This window comes from Tympanuchus pallidicinctus, unplaced genomic scaffold (genome assembly GCF_026119805.1).
Source record: "Tympanuchus pallidicinctus isolate F22 unplaced genomic scaffold, pur_lepc_1.0 scaffold4, whole genome shotgun sequence".
NCBI classification, from domain to species: Eukaryota; Metazoa; Chordata; class Aves; order Galliformes; family Phasianidae; genus Tympanuchus; species Tympanuchus pallidicinctus.
Window position 1 is genome coordinate 33,137,351 of NW_026294758.1, and position 12,838 is coordinate 33,150,188.

Consider the following 12,838-nt stretch of genomic DNA (forward strand, 5'->3'; position numbering starts at 1 on the left):
CACAAGTTACATGAAAGGATCACATATATACCTGAATTTCGTTGCAGCAACTAACTGAAACATACCTAAATGTTGCTCTGCAGCCTAGTAAACAAGGAACAATAAGCCTATGGAGGTACTTGTACACAATGCTAATTCAAAAGCTGGAAATTGCTCCTGAACTCCTGCCCCAAGGACACCTGGCAAGAAATTCCTAGCCGTAGATGAGCTGAAAGGAGAGCTCACTCAGAATCTTTTCTGCTGGCTAGCATGGACTGACCTTTCCTGTTTCACACTACGCTCTACAGAGCACTATTCTGTAAGGGTGCCTTCCAACAATGCTCAGTAACAACCTGCAGAAGAGCTGAGCCATACAGTGTGAGAACGTGCTCAGCTTAATTCACTGACTACCAGATGGGAAGCAACAACTCAGATACTACATCACTTCAGTTGTACCTCTGTGCTTGTCAGTATTTCACTGATTAGGAAAGACCAATGAAAATAAGTTATTTTGTCCTAAACGCAACTCTTCAACGATGCTGAGCATCTTATATGCTCTGTATTAGCATGACTGGATTTCGGTCAGTGTAATAAGATGCCACCATTTCATAGCCTTGTTCTCATATGGAGACCTCAAGCACAATAAATTAACTGTATGAGAACTGTTTTATGTCACTCACATGACTTGCAATATTATGATCTTAACCCATTTTACTCAATCTTTTTTCTCTCTCTTTTTTTCTCTCTTTTTCCTCTACCCTACAAAGAGACTCTACCTAACAAAGAGACTTTCCATATGCAGTGCAAGCAAGACATTTTATATGCCTGCAGTAGGAAAGAAAGAAAAGCTAACTCAATCATGAAAATTCTGGAGAAATACACCATAAATCTTTCTGCTTAATCCATAAGCCATTTTTCCATCACTTGGTTTTAAATAATTCATGGACATGTAAAACTTGCAGAAATACTGCCAGATTGTAAATAGGATTGAAAGATTGACACACATCCACCACCTTTCTTCTCCTGTGTTGATGACTTTTTTCCTATCATCTTTGTTACTGTTCTGAAAGCCACTTAAACAGCCTGTAGTCTGGTGTACATACTACAGGCCTCTGCCTGATCAAGTGAAGATATTAGAATACAAGCAATAGAAATAACCAGAGGTTTTTTTTTCTGGATATTCTCCTCAGCAGCCTCCATTAAGTATCCTCTGCTTGAATAGGGAGACTGGACCAGTTACCTCCTGAGATCTTTCTCCTCCTTAGCCATTCTGTCATTTTCTGGTTGTTAGCAGATTCACAAATTGTTTTTTTGTTGTCCTTAGATATTTGTAATAAACATTTTTGTAAAGATAAACCCTCAAAAACCTACGCTTAAAGCTTGCACAGTCCTATCAAGAAAAGTGTCACCAAGCTTAGGAGAATTTAAATACTCTCCAAGTAAACTAACTCTATGCTCTGCCTGAAGTTAGATATTCATTAACTATGCACATAGTTAATGCACATAACTATCACCTGAGGAGGGAGAGGAAAAAAATAAAATGGATCTCAGACCTGGCTTCAATTCTGTTATCCTACTGTACTGATCGTAAACGTAGTTGCTTTATAACTATAAATATTGTTATCTTTGTTTCACTGCAGCTGACTTCCGTAATGCTCATCTTGGACACAGAGCTTGCAATACATCATGGAGATTCAGCCTGCCTATGAACAACCACAGTAAGAGAAGGCGGAACAAGAAGAAAAAAATCTAAAACTTAGCCATTCTTCCATGCAATTGTCACTCACTTGTCTGACAAGGGCCTTAAGGCATAATGAGCTGATAGAAAAGTGCCGTTAAGTTTTGGAAACACTATTGCTCTCAGAAAGTTTTTTAAAGATATACTGGATATTCAGTTAAAATAATTTATGCCAGTTAATTTGATCTCAAGAAAATACACTTGCAGTTTTGTGCCTTCTCAGATTTTAACAGGAAGAGAAGGGCTAAGGAGAATCTCAGTCCTTTATTGGATGTAGTGGGGAATGTGTGTTGTGGATAAGGAAACGACTGAGGTTCTCAAGTGCCTTCTTTATGTCTCATGCCTTCTTTATGTCTGGCTTTTAAAGTCAGATCAGTCATCCTTGGAGTACTCTATACCTTGACCAGGAAGTCTTGGATGGGGAGTAGAATAAATCTCTTACAATTCAGGTAGAAACAGTTAAGGATCTGCTACTCCACTTGGACTGCTACAGGTTCATGGGCTTAATGGGATCCACCCGAGGATGATAAGGGAGCAGACAGAGGTGTTAGCGAAGCTGCTTTCCATCATCTATCAGCGTTCCTGGTCAACTGGAGAGGTTCCAGAAGACTGGAGACTTGCCAGTGTGACTCCCATCTACAAGAAGGATCGTAAGGAGGACCCAGGGAACTACAGGCCAGTCAGCCTGACCTCAGTGTCAGGGAAGGTTATGGAGCAGATTGCCTTGAGGGAGATCACAGGGTATGTGCAGGACAACTGGGGGATCAGGCCTAGCATAGGTCCATGAAGGGCAGGTCCTGCTGGACCATCTGATCTCCTTCTATGACCGAGTGACCTGCCTGGTGGATGAGAGAAAAGCTGCTGATGCGGCCTACCTTCAGCAAAGCCTTCAACTCTGTGTCCCACAGGATTCTCCTGCAGAAGCTGGCAGCCCATGGCTTGGACAGCTACACTCCTTGCTGGGTTTACTGGCTGGATGGCCGGGCCCTGAGTCTGGTGGTGAATGGAGTCAAATCCAGCTGGCGACCGGTCACAAGCGGTGTTCCCCAGAGGTCAGTGCTGGGGTCTGTCCTGTTCAGTATCACTACTGACCACCTGGATGAGAGCACTGAGTGCACCCTCAGTAAGTTTGCAGATGACACCAAATAGGCAGGAAGACTTGATCTGCCTGGGGGAAGAAAGGCCTACAGAGGGATCTGGACAGGCTGGAGAGCTGGGCTGAAGCCAATGGGATGAGCTGCAACAAGACCCAGTGCTGGGTCCTGCACTTTGGCCACAGCAACCTCAGGCAATACTACAGGCTTGGGGCAGAGCGGCTGGAAGACTGCGTAGAGGAAACAAACCTGGGGGTATTAGTCTATGCTCAGCTGAACATGGTCAGTCAATGTGTCCAGGTGGCCAAGAGGGCCAACAGCATCCTGACTTGTATCAGAAATGTTGCTGGCAGCAGGAGCGTGGAAGTGATTTGTCTCTCTGTATTCAGTTCCGGTAAGGCTGTACCTCAAGTACAACCTGGTGTAGGGAATCTGCTTTGGCAGGGGGGTTGGACTCGATGGTCTCTGGAGGTCCCTTCCAACCCCTACAGTTCTGTGATTCTGTGATTCTGTGAAGTGCTGTGTTCAGTTTTGGGGCCCTCACTGCAAGAAAGGCGTCAAGGCCCTGGAGCTTGTCCAGAGAAGGGCAATGAAGCTGACGAGGAGTCTGAAGCACAGGCCTTTTGAGGAGTGGCTGACAAAGCTGGGATTGTTCTGTCTGGAGGAGAGGAAGCTCAGGAGAGTTCAGGGAACATTCAGATATTGTACTGTGGGACGTATTTTAGTGGGAATTATTGGTGATAGGCAGACAATTGGACTATATGATCTTGTAGATCTTTTCAAACCTCAGTGATTCTATGATTCTATGATTCTGCAATGTTTAAGTGGCATTCAATTACCTGGCTGTTCAAGTGCAGAACAGACTGTTACAGGCTCTGTTACAGGCTGTTCAAGTGCAATACCAAACTGCACTCTTGGATATTAGGTTTAGGTAAGATCTTATATGCAAAACCTTCAGCTTTGTTCCTTCATTTCTGCCTAACTGAGGTAGTCCAACTTAAATCACTCTTTGAAGTGTTGGAATTGTTATTTATAGCACCCTTCCACTAAGAGGTGACAGAGAGTGCTGTCCCCAAATCTGCTGCTGCCCACCAACCTGCTGGATGACGAGTTGAACCTTACTAAAAATAATCTGCCAAACTAAGATTACAGATGTGAATTAAGCAGTAATTAACGTAAAATACTAAAATCACTAAAATCAATGTTCAGTTCACTAAAATCTGTGTTCAGTTCTGGTGAGGATGTACCTCAAGTGCTGTGTTCAGTTTTGGGGCCCCCACTGCAAGAAAGACAAATGTTGCCACTGTGCAAACACTGTATGAGCCTCCTGTACTATCCAAGACTGGATGCAGTCCAGTGTGAAGTATGGTTAAACCACAGGTACCTCAATCCTGGCTCTGGAGGCTCAAAGCTTGCTACCACAGAAAGATCTGCATCTGTTCTTGACTGTGAATCAGAAATACGCTATCTAACCTTGGCTGTTTTTTTTTGTTTGTTTTTTGTTTTATTTTTTTTTGTTTGTTTGTTTTTTGTTGTTGTTGTTGTTGTTGTTTGCTTTTAACTGAAGTATTTAAATGCGTCTTTGTCAGGAAGCAGAGTTTACTAGTACAAGGAGGGAGAGTCCTCCTCTTCTCAGAAACTGTGAATCTGTCGTGAAATCTCATGTGAAAGAGGACAGTTGAGTTGCTGAGGAAAATCTAGGAGTTATCTGAAGTAACCTCAGTGTTCCTTGAGAAGACCTCAACAGTTAATTTCCAGGCGAAGGCTAGCTCACGTCTCTCTCCTTTCCTAGTTGGTACAAATGGATCAGAGAAAGAGAAACCTGCTGCACATTCTCTTTCTCTCTCTGAAGCAAGATGTGGCCCGTAAATTGGTAAGACTGGACAAACATTTTTACAACTGTATTGAACAGTAAAGTCCAAACAAAGGCACTTCAGAAATACGGATACAAAAGCTTTAACAGGAACCAAGATGTTTCATGCAGTGATTATGATAGACAAAAAGACATTCCTCAGATATGAGTTTTCTTGCATCAGTTGTGAAATTCAAGGATGGATCATAGTGAGCTACACAGCAGTCTGGATGAGAGAACTGTAAAATAACTCCCATGGAAAACAAGACCAGTGCACCTGTATCCTGTTTCTCACCAGCCATACTCAATGCAGCCTCTTTCAAGTACTTTCTCAGCATGGTGCTACAGTGTCCAGTGAAGAACAAAACACTCCCCTCCTTCTGCAAAGGGCAGAGGGAAGGGCTTATTTCACACCAGCAGTGAAAACCACCCAGCAACTGCCCCCTCTACTCCTCCCAACACACTTATTCTACACAGTGAGATCATTCAAAACCTTGATTTTATTTCTCATTAGTGCTAACCAGCTTGAAACATTCTCACTATAATGAGAGTAAACAGTATTACATATAAATATTTTTCTTTATATCCCCTCTGATGTTGTAGTAAGATCTTTTAGCTAACTGTAGCATATAATGAAAAGACTTCCAACTCCCAAGGATGCAGACAATATTTACTTACAAGTTTTAAGATGAAACTTAATACAAAATAACATACTTTTTTTTACACGCAACTCTCACATATTACTGGCCACATCATTGCTAATTTTTATTAGAAGATTAATGTGTACATAAACAATATTTCCTGAAAATAATAAAACTGGTTCTATTTTTTAACTTCTTTTTGCTGACAACTGACAACTTAACTTACAAAAATCCCTGAATAAAACCTCCATCACAGGATTTTTGCTTTCTCTATTGGCCTGCCAACTTTTTAAAAAATGTTTGTATCTATTTCTGATGTCCAGGTACTAACAGCATTTGAACTTCAGTAACACAGTCGAATCATTGTAACTAAACTGTCTTTACAAACCAAATTTAGACAAAAAAAAAGCTATTAGTGTGGTCTGCAGTTCTTTGTCTCTGGGTCATTAGGGTCCTTAAAGGAAAAATCCTCCGTGCACATACAGGAGCGACAGGCATGAATGGCTCTTCCCTCAGATACAGAAGAGTGTGTAATCTAACATCTCCTTTAAAGGACTGTAGCTGCCTGTGATCTGATGACTGGTAAAACGCTAATGGTAATGTTACCTCAGTTGTACCTTTGAAGATCTGCTAAGCCTTTGACTTCACTTCATAAAATGAAGCGAAGATTGTACTCCTTCTGCCAAGGTTGAATTCATTATTATTTTTTTTTAATAGAAGAAAAAAGTCTTAGAGAGACTTTCTGTACTTTTATGTGACACTGCAAAGAAGAAAATAAGTATGAAAGTAGAGAGAAAGGAAAAACTTGAGAAGCTCAAGCTTGAGGCCTAAGGTTCTAAGAATTCACTGGCATGAAGCAGCAACACCACAGCTATTGCTTTGACCTACCTCCCTATTTATTTCTCTTCCCATTGTAGAACCTCTAACATTTCACTGGTATTCAAATGAGTTTAAAATATATTATAATACCTATAAATAGAAACATTGCTTCAAGTACTAATTAAAAACAAGTCTGGCATTTGGAAACTTGTATCAATAAAAGAAGTTACAGTAAACAGTTGAAATGTTGCCTTTTTTTTCTGAGAAAAAGCTAGACCTCTGTTTAATAAATCTTGACAATAACATTCAGATTGAAATGTTTATAAATATCTAGTCAGCAGTTTCACTGTAAGAGTAACAAGGATTTTGCTCTCTTCTTCAATTTTAATTATTGCCATAAAATTCCAATTAAAACAGAGTAAGTTATGCACACCAACTCTCCACAGTCTTCACAGTAGTTTTTAATTAACAAGAGTTGAAAGCCATGTTATTTACTGAGCTCCCTCATTACATATTATTTTGATTACATGGTCTTTCATAACTAATCTTTTTAAAAAAGGTACAAACACACACACACGCACACACACATACGTAAATCTAAACATTTGATATACATCCTTTATTTCCATGACTGAACTCATCTTCCTGTCTCCCCTCCTGAAAACTTGATACAAATAGGCACTAATTTCAAGGAGTTTTCAGCAGCAAGTTTTGTAGTCTAAATTTTCACAGTTCTCCCAACTTGAGACACCACAAAGTGGCCAGAACTGCATGCAGTAAGAAGAATGTACAGGTTTGCTCCCAAACCTTCTAAGACATTAAGTTCTTTGGAACACATACCAGCCTGATGTGTGTCTGTCATGACGGAGGCACATTTATGCTATTACATAAAATTGTATTTTCCCCAGTGACTATTAACACTACATGCAACCGCACAGAACTGATTCACTCTTAAAAACTCTGGAAAGCACAGTTTTCAAAATTGCAAGTGAGACTTGGGAGTGCCCATAGAGGAACAAAAGGGGTCAGCCACGTGGAAGCTCAACTTTAGACTGCAACAGACACAGCTGCACCTGGAGACTATGCAGAGGACTAAGATGTGCTAAGATCTAATACATACTCACCATAATAGTGTGAAACGTAGCACTTGAGTGAACATGTTGCCTGAAGTATATATACAATAGTATATGACATCTATGTTGCATTTTCTCCTACTACTACAGCATCCAAGCACATCTGGACTTACTCCTGACACACACACAAAAGCAGTGGACAATTAAGGCATATGGAAATGCAACCGGAATTCAACACGTGCAATTTAATACTTAGTTCCAGAATATACATTGAATGAACCTGGCTCTTAGTGGATCATCATTATTCCCAGTCAACAATGCAATGAATTATTTTATAAGAGACTTTTTTTAGTGATTTACCTCAGCATCCTGGTCACGGAGCTGGTATGTCTTCTCTAAGCGCTGCAGTGTTCTAGGACACAATGTCTTCTCTTCCAGGAGATACTCCAGAAGTAAGACCAGCTGGTCTGGGAGCAGCTAAAACAAAAACAAATGCTGTGTGTGAACAGGGGTCTACTTACTGAGCAATTAAACAGACAAATCAAAGAGAACAAGACTGCAACAGTCGCTGTACTTCCAGCATGCATGAAATATGGAAAGAAGTTACAGCAGATTCCTGAAAAAACTCAGGTTTTATGCATCTGTATTCTGAAAGGCTGTGTATGGGGCCCAATTAAGACACATTTTCCACATATTTTATTACTATATAGTTAGATCAGGTCTAAACTATGTTTATCTAACTGAGACATAATCATAGCCTATTAAACCAAGATTGTTATGGAATACATATGCTACGTAATTGCATTTTGTTTGGGCTTGGAAGGAATAAAATAAGAGAATAATTTATACTATACCATTTCAGGAATCAACCAGATTGTATAATTGTGGCACTTCTAGCTGCTACATGAGCAATTGCTCAATATATTTAATGAACCTGACACAAATGAGTGACCCATAAAACAATGCTAAAACATCACATTTTGAGGCACATTCTAGCACAAAGAGTCAGGAGCTATCCACCACACGGAAAACATGACATGAAAGTTATGACCATAGTACACACTAGTACATAGTACACGCATAGTATATGTGTACATATGTGTATACACAACAGTTGCCTGACTAGTTTTAAAGTTGAATCTAATGCAGCTTAAAAAAACAAAAAACACTAATAGTCTGATGTAGCAAGCGCTTAAGTGCTCAGTTTAAAAGGCTTACTGGATGAACAAATAAATAATTCAAACAAATCTCAGCAATAAATTACACCAGCTGCCAGGAAACATTTATTGGAAATTCAGGGTTCAGAATGATCCATCAGAAGTATGTCATATGCCCCAAAGATTTTCCACTATTCATCCAGTTTTGATGGGCACCAGAATTCTAAGGGGAAGGCAGGAAGTACTGAAGCCTTTGCACAGAAAAAGAAATCAATACTGCTTTACTTCTAATACCTCCGGGCAGACTAATGAGCAAAAAAATTCTGTTATTTTAACTCTGTTTCCAATTTTATGCCACTTGGAGATGCTCTTGTCCCACCTCGTTGTATCTAAATTATCATAATTAGCAACAAAGCCACATGACATTTTCTTCCCTCTTAGTCTGACGTAATTTAGCATTAGTATTGAATCAGAATAAAGCAGACAGGAAGGCTCTAGGATTTAAGATTAGTTTCCATTCCATTTATTTTATTATTTAACCTGTATCTTAGGGACTGAAAAAATTCTACATCTTACTGGCTCTTACTGGAACATTTTCTGAGTGATAATCACGCCTGCTAACAAAACGGAATGGATAATAACCATCAGCTGCTTACAAATACTGACTATTTCAATCTTAGAACAACCCCCTGAAGTGCCAAGTTGAATGTGCATTGTATGGTCCAAAAGTAGCTGCCTGGGAAGGATGGGGAGGTACATTAAAAAACAAAACTGGGAAAGCTTCTGGGAATCGGTTCTGCTTGGAGACTTAATTCATTCTGAACACTAATAAAATTTGAAATGTTGCAGAACACCACACATGGAAAAGTAACTTCTTATTTAGAAAGATCTGCCTGCTAAGATAATGGTGCAAAATACTTAATTTTGGAAATGTAGAATAGCTTTGTATTCAATAGAATTGAATACATATATACATATACGTGTGCTAGAGGATATACAGAGTAAGTATTACATATCCTCAATATAACTGCATTAGAGATTCAGCAACAGACAGCTATTGTCTAAGATAACATACAGAATGTAAAATAAGCCAACAAAAGCAAAGCAGCAAAGCATCAGCCATGTCCTTAATTTACCTCTGTCTAATCCTGCATTATGGGTGAGGAATTTTCAGAATTACAAATCAAACTCCTACCTCTCCTGAACGTGAGACTGCAGAGCAAAAACTCCCAAGACTACAGTTTCAGTTATTTTTTCACCTTCTACGTGTCCGAGACAAAACTTCACACACAAGTCTGTAGCCCATGGTTTAACTGAAGTCCAAGTTAAGAGTTAGCAAACATGGAGAGAGTGGGTGTGGGCACCAGCAGAAGAGCTGTCAGACCTGTAACTGAACCGGCACTAGTGGGTGCAGCTCTTACATTTTGTTCTCTCATTCCCTTCCAACAAAAAATAAAAGGAAGAACGTGTTTTCTTTCATTTCCCCTTTCCCTTTTTAATACAAAAGTGTCTATGTAAGACAAAAACTATCCTAAAGAAACAGGCAGAAAGCTCAGATGAAGTTCCAGGGCACAGACTGCTACAAAATTATTTAGAATTCTTCTTTTTTTTTCAAATAAATCAACATGAATAACTTTGTCTCCAAAGCAAATTTTCAAAGGTTGTAGATAACTTCACAAAGTTACATCTGAAGTTTCGTTCCATTACTTTTCATTTTCCTTACCACCACACATTATTTGTCCCATCCACCTGTTACTTCTCATTTTTTGCATTTTGAAAATTGTTTGGGGTGCACACAGATTTTCCAATTGTTGGTCCTACGCTTAATACAAAGAGGTCCTTGCTGTTAAGCATCACTAAAGCATAAATCCTAGAGAAAACAAGTTAATTTGTTTTGGATATTATGAAGCCATTTTCATTTATGGCATTATGGCAAACGCATCTTGAATATCTAACGTATGTAAAAATTATATAAAGATACAGCAAAATACAACAGTATAAATTTCACTGTGTGAAATCTCTTCCCACGATGAAAAAATTCCAAAAACAGCCACAACACACCAAACACAAAATTTCCATCTCCGTTCTTTGTTTTTTGAAAAAAAAAAAAAAAAAAAAAAAGCCACTCTAAACTGCATGGGAATACTCAGTCCAAATGCTCAAATGTATGTGATTATTAAAGTAGATCCCTTCCACCAGGAAATGAGGCAAATATCAAGAAACAGCATTCATGACGACTACAAATGCTACACCATCTGTTTATATTGCAAAACAGATAGCCCTGGCCACAACCTGAGGCTGCTGCACGGAAATCACATTTTTTTCCCAGGGTTTCCCCTCCCCCAGCTGTGAGTACTGACGCTACAAAGAAGGAATAAATTAATGTCTTGGGATCAAGCACATTAGAGGTTTTCTGTCATGTCACATATAATTAACCATCATCCCCACTACAAAGCTGTATTCCAACACTGCATGCTTTACCTTGTCCTTAAGCCTCTCCTTCAATCTTTTGAAAGGGTTTCACTTCGTCTTCCCAGCAAACAGCTGTCTGTCCCTGACTTCCCTGGAGTTATCTGATGTAGAGGTTTTAAAGTTTGAATATTGAGGCTCCTGCCTCTGAAAAAAAACAAACAAGCAAACAAAAAAATAAAACCCACAAAAACCACCACCAAAAAAAAAAAAAAGCCAAAAAAAACCCCAAACCCTACCAAAATGGTATGGAGTATCAGAACAGATGTAAGATGTAAGAATCAGTGTAAATGTTACCAAACTGGAACTGTAACTCAGACATTCAAGCAGCATCCTGCTTGGGGCTGGAATTCAATGTATACTAAATATCCAGAAATTAAGAAATAGCATACTTAGTACACCCATATGAATAAAATACAAGATACTTAAACTATTATTCTAGTCAAGAGTAACTCAAGGCAGTTTTGAAATGGTTCCTACAAAAAATATTGGAACAAAAATATGAGTTTGTTGAATCCTGCATCCCTAACCTGCAAAAAGCACAAGAGAAACAAGTCTTGTCACTGCAAAGGCATGATATTGCAGGCACAAAGGTCATCATCCTCTGGTCCCAGAAGACCACCCACGTGAAGGAGTGTATTTATCAATTCTACATTAATAAATGCAATGAATGCTAGATTCACCCTTTATACCAGAAAAATGACACTGAAATATTTTACTACTGACCTTTCACAGCCATAAAATATGACACAGATATATCTACTTGAGCATTCACAGGACCAGCACTCACACGGCAGCCCTAAGCCAGGACACAAATCACTGAAGTAGTACAGCTGGTATGCTGAATATTCCATTTGCTCCAGTCTGCACTTGAATGAAGTCATTGAAAGCCTCCTCCAAAGGGAAATGTGCCTGCGACTAATGCAGCAACTGATTGACAGTGGCGTGATTTCTATTATTACTCCATTATCACACTGGGATCTGTGCCTAAATGAGCATACTTCCTCCCTGATGCCATTTCCTTTTATCCTGGCTCTAGTCTAAAAGCGGATCAATGAGAGTAATACATATGATGTCACTTCGATTTACAGCTACTGCCTCTCTCTCTCACATGCACAGATAAATTCTTCCCAAAAATGGCTAAGAAATGCATGGGGAGACTCTTCTCCCAGAAAAGTGTTCTCAGCTATATTTGTCTGTGTAACCACAGCAAGGAACTGTTTACTGACCAAAAAACAGGAGGGAAAGTAAATAAATAATTAAAAAAAAAAAAGATCACTACTGTACAGTGGAAAATGCTGGCTGAAGTACAACATGCATGAGGCTCAAAACAGAATTACTACATTTGACCTTTGAAAATTTTACAGGAAAGTTTCAAGTCTCTAGGACACAACAGATTTCTGCAGCATTTCTCTGGAAGAAGGTAGTCACCTCAAAATATGAGATGTGTTTTCATTTACATTTTTACAAGACTTTCCAAGGTCAAACTGAATTCCTTCTCAGCCCTCTCCTAAGATAAAAAGAAAGAAACCCCACCCCAGCATTCAATAGTGAATAGCTCCCTTCAGACAGAATTTCCTCATTAACTGTTGATAAGAAAGCACTACTACTGGTTTAGCAGACAGGATTTATAGAGCCAGGCTATCTCTGCACCAATATTCTGAATCAATCAAAAGAATCTCCACACGAATCTTGCTTTATAAACTTTCCATACAGTTTGCCTTGAGGGCTGCTTTCTCTGGGTTGCTGTTGAACAAAACGATTTGGTTAAAAAGATCTCCCTTCTCTCAAAACATCCAGTAGATTAGTATCTTGAAAATTCAAGATAACACTATTTACTCAGCAACATTTTTAGGTAGTCTTTATCACTGTTTATCTCAAACAAAGTTCTTGAGACAACGTTTTCATCTGCATGGTGACCATCTTTTATGTGAAAGCAAGGCTTTACCCTTCCCTTCTTCCCCTCCAACTCCTCGGGCTAGAATGTACTCAGATCAAGTAACATGAATTTAATGA

The 12,838-nt window shown here is 39.3% G+C and overlaps 1 protein-coding gene across 4 annotated transcripts in view; it reads right to left on the reverse strand.

Moving 5' to 3' along the window:
- Positions 1-12,838, reverse strand: part of AOPEP (aminopeptidase O (putative)) — a 182,162-nt gene that overhangs the window by 15,568 nt on the left and 153,756 nt on the right. For all 4 annotated transcript variants that reach the window (XM_052701164.1, XM_052701162.1, XM_052701161.1 and 1 more), the window contains exon 14: positions 7,557-7,673. In XM_052701164.1, the coding sequence (XP_052557124.1) occupies positions 7,557-7,673 (117 nt within the window). The remainder of the gene's footprint in view (positions 1-7,556; positions 7,674-12,838) is intronic.